We start from the raw sequence: 18,976 nt of genomic DNA on the forward strand, positions 1-18,976 counted from the left end.
GTGTAGGTGTTTTACAATACATTTCAGAAACAACTTGACTTAAAAAAATACTTTTCTAATAAATAGTGTATTATGCAGCTTTCATTTTAAAGGCTTTGTTTACTGTACGTTCTGCTTGTGTGAAGAAAACATGCTAAGTCAAAGAAAATGAGGGCTATTAACCCTGAATGTTTTAACAAGTCAGCGAGAAAATAATCAGCCAGTCATTTTGAGACATTGTAGTGTCAGAATATTACAGAGTGTTTCAATAAATACAGCGCTGAGTAATTATGTTAATGCCTTTGTTCTTCACAATAAGGTTCGCTGAAAGCTACGGTATGAGCATAACCTTCAATTTATCTTATGATTGATTCAAAATAAAAAGAACAAAATGACAAGTGAATTATGTTGGTTTGGTCTTTTGTAAATTATGCAATATAATGGTATCAGTGTGAGCTATCGCCTACAGATTACACTTAAACTGTATCTAAGAAGAGGCAAACGCAAACCCTGGGGAAGAAAATGAACAACAAAATGGGAGAGACAAACCCTGGCTCCAGAGCAAAAATGGTAAAAGCAATGAAAAAGAAGAGCTTTGGGTATCTCTCCAAGAATGAAACAAAAAAATCAACCAACTATAAATATCCAAACTAACTTAATATGTTAAAAATATATAACTTTATTAGCCAACTGACCCCTGGACAAATATACAATAATACACACACACACATATATAAAAGTATGTAGAACAAATCCACATTAGCCATGTATCACTATGGCCACAACAAAAACATTACTTACTTCAGATTACCTATATAACATGAACAATAAAAAAAAAACAAAAAAACACATGAACAGATGAAATTAGATTCCTACTGTATATGTTGTTCCATGTATTGCAAATATAGTAATAGCTGTAAATAAAATCCCATGTAGCAGCTCAAGGGTATCTTCATAGGTGTCATATGTTACGTCATGACCACGTACATCCAGTGAACTGTAAGCTCCATCTACGTAATTGTATACATCAGGCAACACCAGTATAGCTTGAAATGCTAAACACTCAAAGAGTATATAGTCCTAGAGTACAGTCCAATACTTCAGGAGCATTTATAGACTGTGAGGTCCAGTATGAAGTGAGCCAATATAAGTTGGACCACTAAGCGTTCAAGATGTAGGTGTTCAAAGGACTCAAAAAATCTTCAGATCATTTATCATATAATGAATGCCTGTATTCTCCCAAATTTTCTTCTGATATTACAGAATTACTAAGGCAGTATTCACTAAAGGAGTAGCGAATTCTACACGAATGGGGCAAAAAAATTGAATGTTATTAGGTTATTTCCTGTGCTGGTCAAATGTTTATCAATGGTTTCAAATGGAAAATTCAGCATTTGGTCAATAGATAGCCCTACGTTTTGTAAGAATTCCTATTTGTATTCCTATACTTAGGGGCATATAATGGCCAAATATGATATTTTGTGTTTTAAGTCAATGAAAAACATTTCACCAGCACAGAAAATAGCCCAATAACAGTCTTTTTTTTTTTGCCTCCGCACAGAACACATGTACGGGCACTTTCACTGAGTAACCTGCTATACAAGTTTGTTACAACTATGCTTCTATTAGCAAAGTGCATTTTGGTTGTCACTTTTGCACTTTAATACTGGTTTTCATATGTGTTTTTTTTCCTGTTTTAGCATTACACTTTTTTGGGTATATATTTTGATATGACAAACACAATTTCAGTTGGTAAAATGTCACAGCGTTCTGCATCCTGCAAACCACTATTCTGTAGCTCCACCATCTTCAGGACATGTATAAGCCCAAAAAATTCAACAGGGGTTTTAGATCTGCATGCCGAATGGTTGGTAGCTATGGTTCGCATCTGGACACCCAAACAAAAAGAAGAATTTTAGCAGAATTGAATCGGTGGTGATTCACCAAGCTCTTACTACATAAACTTCAGTAATTTCCTTCTATATCCCAATTTACAAATAGAGAAAAACACAAAAAACTGTACTGAAAAAATCCAAGAAAAGCAAAAGGACACAGATAAGGTTATGTCCTAACAGTAGTGCACAGTCTCTGCCAGATGGCACTGCGACCATCTGAGGGTTTGGGCAGGGTTTGGTGAATTTCTCCAATGCAAGTTATCAGATCCTGTGAGGGTAATAAAAGAGCATCATTAGTATATCTAAGGACACCACATTAAACTAGAATAGATGACTTGCACAGCAACAATATGTAAGAAATAAAACACAGCTACATACACAGATATTTACAAACTATAAATGCATTCTTATGTACAGTACTCTAATATGTCTCACACCCTTTTCAACCTTTAAGCAGTTCTCTTCAATGACATATTATACTAATGCGCGACACACACTAATAATTCAATAAGTATCACTCTCTATATTAGATTTACTCTTGTTTGGCTGATGACCTCACTCCCCAGTAGAAAAGAAAAGCAATCAAAAAAGAAGTCAGGCAAGCTCAAGTGTTTTAAGCATATGGCCATTATTAAATCTATACACACATTTACACAAATATAATCTTACTTTTTTGTAAGGATATTCCTCCAATTTCATTTTTATCAAATCAGCTTCCAGTTTAGTGCTTCTCATCCTGACAAACTGACTTTGGGCCAGCTCTGCCTGTTTATGGATACAATCTGGACAGCAGGCTGGGTCATGCATCTTAGCCTGTATGACCTAAATAAATAAAAGAATAAAAAAATTGAATGCCCCAATGAGCCAGCTCGCCAAAGAAAAGAATTATTCTCCCAGTTTGACTCCAATTTAGGAATGCTTGTGTCAACCCTCATCCCAGCTCCAAAATGCGTGCCTTTTGGATTCTGAATAAGAGCTCCTACTGCTTACAGAGTTATCCAGGATCAGGAGTTCTCAGGGAACTCTGGAAAGTAAAATGATGTATGTGCCAGTTTTTGGGTTACTTAGATAGCTTTATACAAGATCCTTGAAAAAGTCACATGATCGTGATGCAACGCGTGGGAGGAGCCTAGGACGCACTGGGCAGACTGTCAGTATCTGACTGTGTACTGCAGCGACCCTGCTCTCGTCCGTGGCGGCTGACTGCTTAATACATCTGCATATGCCTTTCTATTATTGGGCGCACGTGAATGGATCTCATAGCATGTTTGCTGGTGTGCCTTTTATATGGAGCATTGCGCAATGAAATTTCTTTCTTTTTTTATCTGCTTTACATATGATTTCTGATGGTGATTACTACATTTGATGCGGTTGGAGCTAAATGACATTGTCGTTCAAGATTGACAAGGGAGTACTCCAATTAAGCAATTGTAGAGCTATTGCAGAACTTTTTAATACTGGGACTAGATTAATTCCCTGTTTGGACTTGGCTGTCTGAGTTATCTCTTCACTTATTTACCGATTATATTAATAGAGTGGCCAAACATTTGATTTAACAGTATTTAATAGTTTATTTGTGCACTTTGTGATACTAGGTATTTATTAGTTTTTTACACATGTGGTCACGAATTTTAACTGCACTTTTTGCACAGTATCTGGATTCGTTTAATGAATTGTGTACGTGGGTTATATTATTTAATTATTTATCTATTTATTATTGATCACATAGTGAAGCGCTTCAAACATACTTTTTATTTATTCATTTTTAGTGATTCTGAACACTTCTTTTGATAGCAGCCTCACTAAATTGATTTATTTATATAATTGTTTTTGATCTTTGGAGCTTTATCTTAATTAATTATCACAGCGCTTTGTGGTTTTACACACTTTATACAAGTGAAATGTTTGCAATTAGGGAAATTCCACACATTCATTTTGAGAAAATAACCTCAGTAAACTCATTCTGCAAATCCATAGGTCCCCAAACCCAGAATTTACCATCATGGTTCTTCTCCAGCCAATAGTAAGCATCCACAGAATTAGGAGACAGATGTTGTAAGGGGTAATGTAAAAATAAACTTGAAGTAAACTTAAAGCGGAACTTTAGTCATTTTTTTCAACTTTCCATCTATCCATCTTTCCATCTCCCCTTGTTGTTTTACCTTTGGATAGTAAAACATTTTGGATGCAGCCAGACTCAGTGGAGGGAAAATTCTGCAGCATATTTGGCAAGAACAGAATCACAGTATATATAAAAGAATATGCAAAGTGGTTGGAGGGAAGCTTCAGAATGGCAGAGAAGTTTTTATTACAAATTGACTGCAGTTCCTCTTTAAGCAGAAGTGAAATCAGCATTTTTAACTTACCACTGCTATCGCACAGCAGGCCTCGTTTAATGCCTACACTTCAGTAGAGCTAAGCTATTCGGCAATAGGGTGGCATGAACCCCATAGACTCTCTAATATGACCAAGTCTTCCTAGTCATGAACCTGGCACTGTGATGAATAATGCAGTCAGCCTCACCCTGTGTACAGAGATTTACCAGTTCACTGGGCAACAATCTAAGTGCCATCAGACTCAGAGTGATCATTGGGGCAGGTATATTGTGAAGTGAACGCTTCAAACACACTGGCAGTAGCTGCAACATTGTGTTATACCACTTTGGTAGCTCTTCACAGAGGCAAACTTCTTTAAATTCTCATTATAGCATTAAGATATTCATCATAGCAATTTTTATATATCATTTTAAAGAAAAGAAATGGTGCAAGAATTTGCTTTTACAAAAGGGTATTACAAAGCAGACAAAAGCAACAACAAAATAGAAAAGTACTTAACTGAAGAAACCTTGTAAGTGAAAAAGGGAGCTTGTTCTGTTTAACACCTCCACAATCACAAATGCTGTTTTTTTTTTTTTTTGTTTTTTTTTAAACTTTGTCCTGTGCCTTGCTGTTATTCTGGCCTAGAATGGAATGATGTGTCCCTGGTCCTAAAGCCTCCTGGGATACTCATGTCATGAATCCCAGCAGACTGCAGGACCAGACAAACAGAGCATTCAGAGGGCGGGCCCAGCATGTCTTCGGGAGCTGGCTGCCTAAACTCAGAAGAGGCAACCAGCTGAAAAAGGATCAAGATGGCGACACTGGACACAGGCTGTCACCTCAACAGTGGATCGCACTGAGAAAAATCTGGATCTGCTTTGCAGGCGAGTATGAGTTTTGAAGATAACCAAGCAATATAGATAAGGGCGAGGGGACAGTATGGGGGGGTCAAGTTCCACTTTAAGGGGTGTCGTTCTTTGGTAGAGTACTACCTTCTCTGGCTGCCTAGCACAGACATGACATTTAAATCTTACTGTTTTTTTAACCAACTTGCAGAAGCTGGGGAAAATAAGGATGTCAATATGTTTAGTACAGCTTATCCATCCTCTCCACACAGTTTGGGGTTCTGCGGACATCACTAACATCTTAGGCACCACTTCCTTTTGACTTCTGGCTTTTGAGGAAACCTAAACCTATCATAATGAGAAGCTAGCAGTATAGTCTAGGAGGCTGAATACAGGGGTGCAAATTGGAAATCCAAAACCTATTGCTTTGATTTTGGTGATCAGTGGTATATTAATACTATTCTGCAGTCGCAGTATCAATCAAATCTATTGATCAATTTGTACTGAAACAAATTACTGAAGGTGCTCCGATGCCTCCTTTCAAATTCAGCATGTTTTGTGTAGTTGTGCTAGATGGTCTACAAACTGTAGTTAGCTGGGAAAGCCTGTGCTGATAACAAGGTAAAGGGGTACCCAAACACAAAATGTGTGTTATATAAACATAGTAATGCTGTTATATTTGAAAATATAATCATAAGATGTAATGGGTAAATATAGCGTGAACAATTGCTCAATGTAAAACTGCTGGCAAGTTTTTGACAAAGTTGTCTAGGTTAGATTTATGAAAGGTTCTATACACTGCAATAATTGTCATAGATACCTGTAGATTTTATTACTTGAAACGAGGTTTGAAATAATTATTCAGAGGTAAATAAGAGTTATTAAACCAAAATTCATCAAAAAGAAAACAAGATATGACTTGAACGTGTCCACAAAGATTACTCTAGAAGTAGCAAGGCTGGCTTTCACCAGAATCACATAAAACCCTCTGAAAGAGAACAAAGTGCCTGTAATAGCCAAATAAAAACTTATATGCAACAAACTGATGTTACTTTGCTACTCAATGCTCCTGTTAAATCATAGTGCTCTTGTTGCCCACTGAACTAACACTCATTAGATAAGGAGACAATCACTGTGGGTCTTAGCCACCACTCTGCGGGACTAAGATCCACACTTTGTTACTAAGGACAAGGTTCTTACTGATAAAGTAAAACATGGATCAGAGAATGGACACAAGAGGCTTTTCTACATAACACAAGCAATAGTGACACAAGCATCACCAATAGTGACTGCTCTTAGGCAGGACTTTTCTTTTAGAAGGTTGACCCCTTCCCGCTGACTGTAAGCAGATATGTGGCCTCACTGAATTGGGCCTTTATCCGTGAGGCCGCATATTTGTGTACTTGTCTTTGTGTTGGGAGTATGCTGCACAGCACACTTCCAGATCTGATACCAATGATCGGGACCCGAGACTCCGGATTCTGGGTCACCTGCTAGCCTCTGATTGGCTATCACAGTGATCAGTCACTGTGCAGCCCCCCCCATGTGTTTACTTTCTCTTCTGAATGGAGAGAAAGATACAGTGCATCTTTCTCTTCTTGCAGGATATGAAGATGTAAATAAACAAAAGTGTGTTAAAAAAAAGGAAAAAATAGCAAGATCAAGGTTTGATCTAGGTCAGTGCCAGGGTTAGTGTTGGGGTCAAGGTAAGAGTCAAAGTTCAAGGTCGGGGTAGGATTTTTTTTTTTAAAAAGGATTTTTTTTAAATTATTGTCAGTGTCAGTTGGTGTCGGTGAGTTTTAGGTAGGATAAAAAAAAGCAATACATGCACCCTACTATGGGTACAAACAACAACTAACTTTTGTGGTATCGCTGTGATGGTCAGGAGCAGAAGAATTTACTTTGGGCTGTTCTTTCGTGGTATATTATGGTAACAGCAAGAAATATACCGCGAATTTAAAAAAAAAAAAAAAGAAAAAGATTTTTTTTTACTAATTTGGGCCAGTTTTTCTTCAATAATAATAATAAAAATCAGGTGAGATCTGCTACCATTTACCACCAAATTAAAGCCCAATTTGTCCTGAAAAAAACCTAGGTATAATCCACCAGGATACACAAAGTAGCGCAAACTCATGTACAGTTTTCCTAACAGATTTGCAAAATTGTGTTCAGGAATTGACATTTGTTTTACCTTCCATCACTAAGGAGTTAAAATAACTGAAATGTTTACTTAAGATCAAAATATATTTTACACCCACAGTGGGGAAGATTTAATAAAATTGGAGCACTCAGAATCTGGTGTCCAGTTTTGGTAAATAACCCCCCCCCCCATGGCCATTTTTTTTCTTTTCATAAACATGGTGTGCAATACTGTAAAATACTTGCACACAGTACAAATGATGGTAGTACTATTTACTGTATACTACTGATTGCTCATACATTAAAAACAGTGCATTTGTGTAAAGTGACACCGAATGTTCACTTTTAATCACCCTTATATCTTCTGTCAAACACAAGACGGCCGTGCCTCACCCACACAATCATTATATACCTGTTTCATAGTTTCATTGACATTCTGCATTTGTAGTCTGTTCATTATCGCACTAGGGATGTAACATGAAGGATGCCTATCTGTTGAACTCCAGTGTTGTTGTCCTGGATGTGGCTTTTTTTCTTGGGTTAATGTTGGCTGTTGATGCAGATGCTGTATCTTCTTAGAACAATAAGACAGCAACAGCAATGAAGAACTCTCTGTCTCTGTATAATTTGGCCGAAAAACTGAAAAGATAACACGTACTTCATGTAACTAAAATCTATTAGCCATACAACTTGAAACAATGGGGGTTATTTACGAAAGGCAAATCCACTTTGCACTACAAGTGCAAAGTGCACTTGAAATGGCACTGAAAGTACACTTGGAAGTGCAGTCACTGTAGATCTGAGGGGTAGTTTTGAAACGAGGGGGAAGCTCTGCTGATTTTATTATCCAATCATGTGCAAGCTAAAATGCTGTGTTTTATTTTCCTTGCATGTCCGCCTCGGATCAACAGCGACTGCACTTCCAATGCAATTTTAAGTGCACTTTGCACTTGTACTTTGCACTTGTAGTGCAAAGTGGATTTGCCTTTCGTAAATAACCCCCATTGTGTAATTTTCACATACAAAATAAAAGGTGAGCATTGTGTTAATACTCATATGTGATTAAAGCCTTAAAGCAGTATTAATCCCAAAGACATAAAATTCTACATTATACAGTTTATTAATTCCTAACCACTTAAGCCCCGGACCATTTGGCTGCCCAAAGACCAGAGCACTTTTTGCGATTCGGCACTGCGTCGCTTTAAATGACAATTGCTCGGTTGTGCGACGTGGCTCCCAAACAAAATTGACGTCCTTTTTTCCCCACAAATAGAGCTTTCTTTTGGTGGTATTTGAACACCTCTGCAGTTTTTATTTTTTGCGCTATAAACAAAAAAATTGACAATTTTGAAAAAAAAACGCATTATTTTTCACTTTTTGCTATAATAAATATCCCCCAAAAATATATAAAAAAAACATTTTTTTCCTCAATTTAGGCCGATACGTATTCTTCCACATATTTTTGGTAAAAAAAAAAAAAAAATTTGCAATAAGCGTTTATTGATTGGTTTGCGCAAAAGTTATAGCCTCTACAAAATAGGGGATAGTTTTATGGCATTTTTATTAATATTTTCTTTTTACTAGTAATGGCGGCGATCAGTGATTTTTATCGTGACTGCGGCATTATGGCGGACAGATCAGACACTTTTGGTGTGATTTTGGGACATTCACATTTATACAGCGATCAGTGCAATTAAAAATGCATTGATTACTGTGTAAATGTGACTGGCAGTGAAGGGGTTAACCACTAGGTGGTGCTGTAGGGGCTAAGTGTGTCCTAGGGAGTGATTCTAACTGTGGGGGGATGGGCTATGTGTGATACGACACTGATCACCGCTCCCGATTACAGCGAGCTGTGATCAGTGTCCTGTTACTAGGCAGAACGGGGAAATGCTTGTTTACATCAGCATTTCGCCATTCTTCCTGTCTGTGAGACGATCGCGGGTATCCCCACGGACATCGGGGCCACAGGACCCGCGATCACACTCACGGAGGTCGCAGTGGGCACGCTGCTTCTTAAAGGGCATCGTACAGGTACGTTAATCTGCCTGTACGTGCCCTTCTGCCAACGTATATCGGCGTGAGCCGGTCGGCAAGCGGTTAAACCACCGCATCTAAGAATTGGTGAGCTGTAATATAATACATTTTTATTTTGTGGTATAATACCACTTTAAAGTTCTAACGTCTGTACAGCATTCAACTTCATTAAATGTCTGGATTATTGCACAAAAAGAAAAAAAAAAAAAAAAAAAAAAACACAAAAAAGAGGCTGAATTGTTTATAATAAAAAAAATATATCGCCTGCAACCCCTGAGATATTCATACTCATGACTCAACCTAGGAAGCATACCCATGTATCTACTGGGATGGTCTAGATGCCTTCTTTAACTAATGCTATATGGAGAAAAACTGGTACATAAAGAAGTTTATCAGAAAATTAAAGGAAATCCAAACTGGCAAGGCCTTTGATGATCCCAGTACAACTGTGGACTGCAGCAAACAGTAATTACAGATGAAAATCTATAATAAAAAATTTGCTTAATTTAGGAAATATATAGTGCTTTCTTTTAAAACATATCTTCACTTATTTTTACCTTATTATGGGCAAGGCTAATACAAATTTAAAAATTATTTTTTTCAATGTTTTAAAAATATGTTTAGTCAGGTTAATATTCAATATACTGTAGTTTTTTTCAGATGGAGAGCTTAAAAGGTAAGCAGCTTCTGCAATGTTCTCTTTTGGAAACTCAAATTTCTCTGTATTCATTGTCGTGGCTGTATTAACAGTTTATTAAAAACAGATTTTACATAAATAGTTAAAAAAAAAAAAAAAAAGAAGATATACACAGTTTAAAAACGTATCAACTAAAAAATAAAAAAAGGGGACCCAACAGCTACCATACTATAGATTACTTTTAATGTAACTAAAAAGGTGCACGTATTCTTTAAAGGACAGGAGATCAGCTTCTACATATTACTGATTTAGAGTATAATTTAAGGTTAAGTATACTATCAGACCAGTACACTTACTAACCTGGATATTTCCTTGCTCTTAATGAGACAACTACCCCAACACTTCTTCCAGTACTTGTCACAAAACCAAAAGCCTTGACCTTTGGCCAGATGATTTCTGCTGATGGTGTATATCAGTCTAAAGTCTGATCTTCTCCCTCAACAAACAGCCTGTTTTTTGTTTAAAAATTGCAATGGAGCGAAATCCCAAAAAAGGTACAGTATCTCTCCTCTGTATTTTTTTAAACCATCCAGCAAGACTGTTAAAACAGTTTTACGTTAATATCTCAGTACAGTTCCACTTTAGAGCAAAATGTATGATAAAAGTTGTTTGAGTAATATAATATGAGAAAATAATAAGGCCCTTTTCACATGGGTGGACCACCTGTCAGTTTTTTAGGTGGACCCAACTGGACCATCCATTGCCCTCTATTGGAGAGGCAGATGTAAATGGACATGTGTCCATTTACACCCACCAACATCCGATCCTCTCCGCTAAAAACAGATGGATGGGGAATCCATTCCCCATCCGTCTGGCAGATTGGATTGGATGACAGTCTGATGTCAACGGACAGGGGTCTGTTGACATCCAACTGCCCATAGAGGAAAGCGGGCTGTGTTCATGTCTGCTCTGCATAATCGGACTGGACAGAGACCTGTCATCTGCCTGCTCAGTGGGGATCAACAGACAGATTCACCCACAGAGTCCGCCTGTGTGAAAGAGCCCTTAGATTGGCTGAACAAAGCCATGCCTAATCACAGCCAGCCCCGCTAAATGTAAACTGTTTTTTTTTTACCATTATTGGAGTGTAAGCCTGTGGTCAATTCACTAATGTTTATCGTGTGCAATATTTATGTTTTGTATGAAATATCAAATGTAACCTTTGAAATGTCAATTTACTACAGGTAACAATTTTTATATCATTTTTTTTCCCCACACAAATAGAGCTTTTTTTTGGGTGGTATTTGATTACGTCTGGGTTTTTTATTTTTTTACTATAAAAATGAAAAAAAGGCCAACAATTTTGAAAAAAAAGAAACAATACTTTTAACTTTTTTGCTATAAAACATATCCCATAAAAAATAAACAAAAATTCCTAATAAATATTTGGCCAAAATGTATTCTGCTACATGATTTTGGTTAAAAGAAAAAAAATCCCAATAAATGTATATTGATTGGTTTGTGTGAAAGTAATAGTGCGGTGTGCAATCTGACATGGATGCTGGGGGGAGGGGGGGGACTGCCACTGACATTATTACAGTGATCAGTGCTAATAATTTGCACTGTCAATGTACTGACACTTGGCAGGAAGGGGTTAACATCTAGGGTGATCACAGGGTTAAATGTGTGCCTACTGTGTGCTGCTTTTACCGGGGAACTAGTTGTTTTCATTTCCTGCTTAGCAGGGAACAAACGAGATCCCCTTTCACTGAACATGGCTCTGTATTGTTTATATTCACAGAGTTGTGTTCAGGGAAGCTCGATTACCGGGTGTCAGCGGTAAATCATTGGCTAGGACTCGGTGATCGGCATGTGTTGTGATGAATCACAGAACAGCTGGGCAGGAGGGCACGCATTCCCTGCCCAAAAATGCAAAAATCATAGCTTTGAGGTCAGTGAAAAAGCAGTGATAGTACTACTGATAATGCGACAGATCCAGCTCTGGGCTACTGGTTGTCAGGAAGCTGGCACCAACTAGCATCTTAACAATAGGTGACTTATCCCCACCCAGTTCATTAAGCTAACAGCCAGATTTCCAGATGACAGTTGAATGTAAACAAAGGAAAAGAAGACAGTGTTAAAAAAAAAAAATAGTGTGGGCCCTTCAGGTCAATTGTGAATTTTAAGGGGGGCCTTATGTAAAAAAAAAAAAAAAAAAAAGAGCATGGGATCCCCAAAAATCCATACCAGACCCTTATCTGAGCCTGGTAGGCCAGCAAAGGAGTGGAAAGGAGCATGCTCTCCTTCTTGAACCATACCAGGCCACATGCCAACAACATGGGGAGGTACCTACCCAAGTTAATGGGAACAAAGACCACTTCCTCACAAGCCTGGCCTAGTGGTTATAATCCTTTCGTACAGCATCAGTTCCAAAAACGTTGGGACACTGTGTAGAATCTACAAACAAACACAATGCAGTGATTTGGAAATCTCAGGAGACCCATATTTTATTCACAATAGAAAACAGAAAGCATATGAAATGATTGAATGCCGCATTATGCATTATCCTGCCTTACATCCTGTTTGTTAATTCTCCTCTGAGTTATATCCTTATGCACCTACACTGTAGACTAATGGAAGTGAAGTTTTAGTGAAAACAAGTAAGTGTTTTGGCAACCCAGAAGCAAGGGTGTGGGGGATACCTGCTCCCTGGACACAGTTTGCTCCCAGATGGGGTGTCTGGGGGGGGGGGGTGTTCCACTGCCCGCCCTGTATTCGACACTAGATAGTGGTTTGAAACAATCTATTCACTGAAATTGAATTGTTAATTCTAATCTAGGTCATGCCATTCTAATCTATGGAAATCTTTATAGAGTAATATAATGTTTGACAGCTGTACTTACATATGGATATATTCATACTTTGTTTTTGTGAAAACTTTAATAAAAAACAATGAAACAGAAACGATTGAATGGAGAAAATGTATCATTTGAAGAGAAAAATAAGGTACCATGGTATAGCAACCCTCTTCTTTTAACAACACTCTGTAAATGTCTGGGAACTGAGGAGACCAGTTGCTGGAGAAGAATGGTGTCCCATTCTTGCCCGAGATTGGATGTTAACTGCACAACAGTTCTGGGTCTTCTTTGTTGTATTTTTCGTTTCCAAATGCCCCAAATATTTTCAGATGGTGAAAGGTCTGGGCTGCAGGCAGGCCAGTTATGCACCTGGACATACTACAAAGCTATGCCATTGTCATAGATGCAGTATGCGGTTTAGCATTGTCCTTGAGATATGCAAGGCCTTCCCTGAAAAAAAGGCGTCATCTGGATGGGAGCTTATGAGGCTCTAAAACCTGGATATATCCCTCAGCACTGATGGTGCCTTTCCAAATGTGCAAGCTGCCCAATTCCATACGCACTAATGCACCCCCATACCACCAGAGATGAACTGAGCATTGGTAACAGGGAGAAGGTCCCTCTCCTCTTCAGTCCACAGAACTCAGCGCTTATGGTTGCCAAAAAGAAATTTTGATTAGTCTGACCACATAACAGTTTTCCATTTTAAATGAGCTTTGGCCCAGAGAAGAAAATGGAATTTCTAGAATATGTTCAGATATGGCTTCTTCTTAGAGGTTTAACTTGCAATTGAGAATGGTACAGCAAACAGAGTTCACAGACAGTGATTTTTGGAAGTATTCCTGCGGCGATACAGTGATGTCTATCACAGAATCATGCCTGTTTTTACTGCCAGTGCAGTGCCATCTGAGGACCAAAAGATTATGGGCATTATGCATACCAGCCTTGTCCCTTGCAGAGATTTCCCCAGATTCTTGGAATCTTTTAACGATATTATGTACTGTAGATGATGATATATTTAAAGTCTTAGCAATTTTACTTAGAACATTATGCTGAAATTGTTCATTTTTATATGCAGATTGGTGAAACTCTGCCCATCTTTACTTCTGAGATGCTCTGACTCTGTAAGATGCTCTTTTTATACCCAGTCATGGTAATGCCCTGTTGCTAGTTAACCTAATTAGTTGCAAAATGTTCTTCCAGCTCTTCCTTGTTAGTACCACTTACTTTGCCAGCTTTTTCTTGCCCTGTCCCAACTTTTTAAAAATGTGTTTCTGCCATTAATATTAAAATTACTTTACCCGTATATACTCGAGTATAAGTCGACCCGAGTATAAGTCGAGGCCCCTAATTTACTACAAAAAAATGGGAAAAACGTATTCACCCGAGTATAAGACGAGAGTGAGAAATGCAGCAGCTACTGTAAGTGGAAAAAGGGTCAACAATGCCCATCTGCAGCTACATACCTCCCTGTGTCCTGTGCAGCCTACCTGTATCCTGTGCATGTGTCCTGTACATGTGTATGTGTCCTGTGTCCTGTGTCCTGTACACGTGTATGTGTCCTGTGCATGTGTATGTGTCCTGTACATGTGTATGTGTCCTGTGTCCCTGTGCAGCCTACCTGTGTCCTGTGCAACCTCCCTGTGGCGATCTCCATCCTCCCTGTGGTGATCAGCGTGTGATAATCGGTTCGGCGGCCATTCCACTGTTCAAAAGCCACGCCTCCTCCTCATCTGTGATAGGCAGAACACTCAGCAAAAGCTGGCCGCTGTCTGCCTGCATGACACGCTGATCATGACGGCGGTGACTCGAGTATAAGTCGAGGGGGGCACTTTCAGCCCAAAAAAAAAGGGCTGAAAATCTCGACTTATACTCGAGTATATACGGTACTTTTTTTTTATTAAAATAGAATATTTTCTCAATTTAAACATTTGATATGTTTTCTATTTTCTATTGTGAGTAAAATCTGGGTTTATGAGATTTGCAAATCATTGCATTCTATTTTTAAGTAGATTTTACACTTTTTTGGAATTGGGGTTGTAGAAACACATTGGATAGAAATGTTGATTAAGTACAATGGAATCTTTAGACACACAGGATCCTGGAGGTAAATATGCTAACAAGGGGTTACATTTAAGGGAGGGTTAGGCTTCCAAAAAGGAATAGGCATTCATGTCAAGTTTACTAGAAGAGTCAATATATTGGGAGAAGCTCTAGGGTAGGCATTGCTCTATGACTAGCTCAAGGCAGAACCCACTGCTAACCAGAAAAAAAGGCAAAAAATTGCCTCATTTGCGTGGAAGCACCAGGGTAACCCCAACATTCTTAAAGCGGTGTTCCAGTTGTTTTTAAGTTTATTAAAAGTCAGTAGCTACAAAAAGTGTAGCTGCTGACTTTTAATAAACAGACTCTCACCTGTCCCACGGTCCAGCGATGTGGCCACCCGAAGCTTCGCTCCTCTCCCTCTCTGCGGCGCTGGCATTGCAAGTGTGGGCACCCGGCTGTGACAGCTTGCAGCTTCACAGCTGGGTGTGCACTGCACATGCGCGGGTCACGCTGCACCTTCTCAGTGGCCGGGCAATCCTCTGGGACCTGTGACATGTCTCAGAAGATTGCAGGGAGGGAGGGGGGGAGCAAGAGTTGCCTAGGCAGCGAGAGCGGAAGTGGGAGCTGGGTACCTGTCAAAACAAGGTACCCGCCCCCCCAAAAAAAATTACATACAAATGTGGAATGTAAGGGGGCGAGGAGTGCTTAAAGCGGAGGTTTAACTTTTGGGTGGAACTCCGCTTTAAAGCGCAACTCCACTTTTGTTGAGAAAAAAACATTCCCCTCTGGGTGATCTATGTACATTGCAAGGATTATAACAACCTTTGTTGCAGATTCCTACCTTTTTTAATCTGAAGTAATCCATGTGTGTTTGTCTGTGCCTTTGTACTGAGTGGGCCTAATGAGAGTGGTTTCATGATTAACCGTCAGGTGTGCAGCTGCAGGGCACTAATGAGGAAATATGCTGGGCCTGCATCCCATTAGACGTGCTCCTATTGAAAGTATCTCTCCAAAAACAACATTTTTGTTGCAGGGGATGCCTGAAATCTGACTTGTATCTTGGGCAGATTTCTGGGAAAATTGGTGAGCCAATCACACAAGCAGGAAATGTTTCTGGGGAGTGGTCAGTACACACTCTGTGTACAGAACAATTCCATGTAGCCATATTGTAATGCATTCTCAGAAAATTACAGTGACTGCAGATTGAAAAGGAAAGGTCATTTTTAATAACATTCAATTACAATATGATTAGTGTCGCAATTATATGTGCTATATTATTTTTTCTTTATTTGCTATTTTTTTTCCCAACGAAAGTGGAGTTACTTTTTAAGGAAAATGTTTTAGAACAGATGTGAAACTTTATGGACAAAATAAATCCTAATGCATGTAGCATAGAGTAAACACACCATTCCACAGTATAAAAATCATACCAATAGTCAAACATGTAAAGCTAACGTGTTCTTGTGGCAGTGCTCTACTGCTTCAGGATTTGGAGGACATGCTGGAGGTAAAGAAACCATAACTTCTGCTTGGTATCACAAAAATCGTAAACCATTCTTGCACCCAAGAAGCCTCCAGGTGCAGGCTAACATCTACATAACCTGAACAGAATATCCTTCCCTCCCAACAGTCAATGTGAATTCCTCTACTAATGGAGAAACAAGATGGGTAATCTATACCCACACACCAAACTCACCATGACCTAAAACTTCACTTTTATTCAAACGGTCTAAAACTCAATGTAGAAAACGAAAGGAAGCCATAAGGATGCCAGGGGTATAACCTTATAAAAGTAATATGGAATTAGTGCAAAAATACAAAGTAATGGAACAGATATACAAATACCTTCATTGTAGGGAGATAACAACCAAATGGCAAGTATGTCTTTAGCTGCTGTCGGTTAACCTTACTGTCTGAATGGAGAAGTGTATAGGGGTAGGGTCAGACCAATCAAAAATTGATTTTGACATGTGCTTTTCTTAAACACTTTTGCACTGTACACCCCCGATAAAGTCGCGTTTTGAGGCGAAACATGTTGGGTTAAGGGATTTTTGTGGTTTTTATTTCTTTTTCTTTACTTTTCATTATGGACACTTAGATTTTTTTGGGGCAATGTGGGTTTAGTTGTAAGAGGGAAAGGGAGATTTTTGTGGACTGGGGGAGATAGTGGATTCATAGAAGTGTATTATTTTTCGAGGCTGGAAGGGTACTGTGATATATTTGACTTTGATAGGCAGCTGAGACTTTAACCACTTCCCGCCTGGCCTATAGCAAAATGACGGCCAGGAAGTAGTTCAATTATCCTGACTGCGCAACGCGGTGATCGGTAGTGTGTTACACTGACACACCGCATCTCCAATCAAGGTAAAGAGCCTCTGACGGAGGCTCTTTACCACGTGATCAGCTGTGACCAATCACAGCTGATCACAGCGTGAACCAGGAAGTGCCGGTAATCGGCTTTCCTCGGTTTGTGTTGACAGGGAGTTGATCAGAGGCTCTCCTGTGAGAGGGGAGTGTGCACTGATAATCAGCACATTGATTATCAGCGCAGCCCCCATCAGAAGTGCCCACCAAAATGCCAATCAGTGCCCATCAGCTGCAAGTCAGTGACCACCCAAATCGCCAATTAGTGCCCAAAGTGCCAATCAGTGCCCTTCAGTAACACCTGTCAGTGCCCTTCACAGATGCTCATCAGTAATGCCTGTCAGTACCTCCTTATCAGTGCTGCCTATCAATGCCATCGATTAGTGCCCATCAATACCGCCTATCAGTGCCCATTAGTGCTGCCTATCAGTGCCCATCAGTACCATCCATTAGTGCCCATCAGTGCCGCTTATCAGTGCCCATCAGTGCTGCCTATCAGTGCTGCATATTAGTGTAGCCTATCGGTGCCCATCAGTGCTGCATATCAGTGCCCATCAATTCTACATATTAGTGCCTTCTCATCAGTGCCACCTCATCAGTGCCTGTCAGTGAAGGAGAAAACAAAATTTTATAACAGAAGCCAAGAAAAAATAGGATTTTTATAACAGCTTACCTGTAAAATCCTTTTCTTTTGAGGTACATCGCGGGACACAGAGCCTCAGTAATCACTAGGTGATTGGACACTGGTCACACCCTAGACAGGAAGTTCAATCCCCTATATAACCCCTCCCCTTACTGGGGATACCTCAGTTTTGTAGCAAAGCAATATAAGTGTATTAGAAGAGGGTTGGGACCTCTGTACCTCAAAAGAAAAGGATTTTACAGGTAAGCTGTTATAAAAATCCAATTTTCTTTCTCGTACATCACGGGACACAGAGCCTCAGTAATTACTGATGGGATGTCCCAGAGCAATGCTATTTGAGGGGAGGGGACCACACAAGGTAGGGTGTAATCAGACCTGAGGACCTCGTACCGCTGCCTGCAGCACACTACGCCCAAAGGCGATATCCTCATGCCTTCCCACATCCACCTGATAAAATCTAGTGAATGTACGGACTGAAGACCAGGTTGCGGCCTTGCAGATTTGAGCCATAGAGGCCCGGTGATGCACCGCCCAAGAAGCACTAATAGCCCTTGTGGAGTGTGCCTTGATTTGAAAAGGTGGAATTTTCTGTTTCAAACCGTAAGCTTGAATAATCATTTGTCGAATCCATTTTGAAATGGTAGACTTTGATGCTGCCTGTCCTCTATTGGGACCTTCTGGCAACACGAACAAAACATCAGTTTTTGCGAATTTGAGCAGTTGTTTCCAGATGGGTTAGTCAGAAGACAGCACAGCAGTATTTATCTCCAGCTTCCCTTACTAAAACGTTGAACTGAACTAACCAATAAGGAATGAACCACAGTCCAAGAATTCTCTGAGATTACTCTTCGTGCATCAGGAGTATTGAAGGAATCCATGGGAGCACCTTTTCCACATTGGAGTCCCCGTTGCTGAGGACCATTTGTTTGGTGAGGAGAGCAGGAGAACAGTTCAGGAAATACATCATCTTCGGATATTTTCCACTACTAAGCCTGTACTGACCCCCCTGAGAGGGCGGTCGCAGGCTTTCTGGTAAGCCTTTAATTTTACCATCTGGTGGTGGGCTGCACTAAAGGTGGATCATGCAATCCTGAACCCTGCAATAGCCTTTTTTGGATTTTTTTGGATTCATCCTCTTGTTTGGGACACTTATGAACTTTATTTTCTATTTTGCACTTTTTTCTTTGTATACACCCTTTAGGGTATGGACTCACG

The 18,976-nt window shown here is 39.5% G+C and overlaps 1 protein-coding gene across 1 annotated transcript in view; it reads right to left on the reverse strand.

Annotated features, from left to right (window-relative positions):
* Positions 1-638: 638 nt before the first annotated feature.
* The window catches only part of LG09H8orf48 (linkage group 09 C8orf48 homolog), a 72,514-nt gene continuing 54,176 nt past the window's right edge, over positions 639-18,976 (reverse strand). Inside the window, exons 4-6 of the mRNA XM_073599460.1 lie at positions 7,589-7,815; positions 2,544-2,696; positions 639-2,142 (exon numbers count right to left, since the gene is read on the reverse strand). Coding sequence (XP_073455561.1) covers positions 2,041-2,142; positions 2,544-2,696; positions 7,589-7,815 — 482 coding nt within the window. The 3' untranslated portion in view covers positions 639-2,040. The remainder of the gene's footprint in view (positions 2,143-2,543; positions 2,697-7,588; positions 7,816-18,976) is intronic.

This window comes from Aquarana catesbeiana, linkage group LG09 (genome assembly GCF_042186555.1).
Source record: "Aquarana catesbeiana isolate 2022-GZ linkage group LG09, ASM4218655v1, whole genome shotgun sequence".
Taxonomy (NCBI): Eukaryota; Metazoa; Chordata; class Amphibia; order Anura; family Ranidae; genus Aquarana; species Aquarana catesbeiana.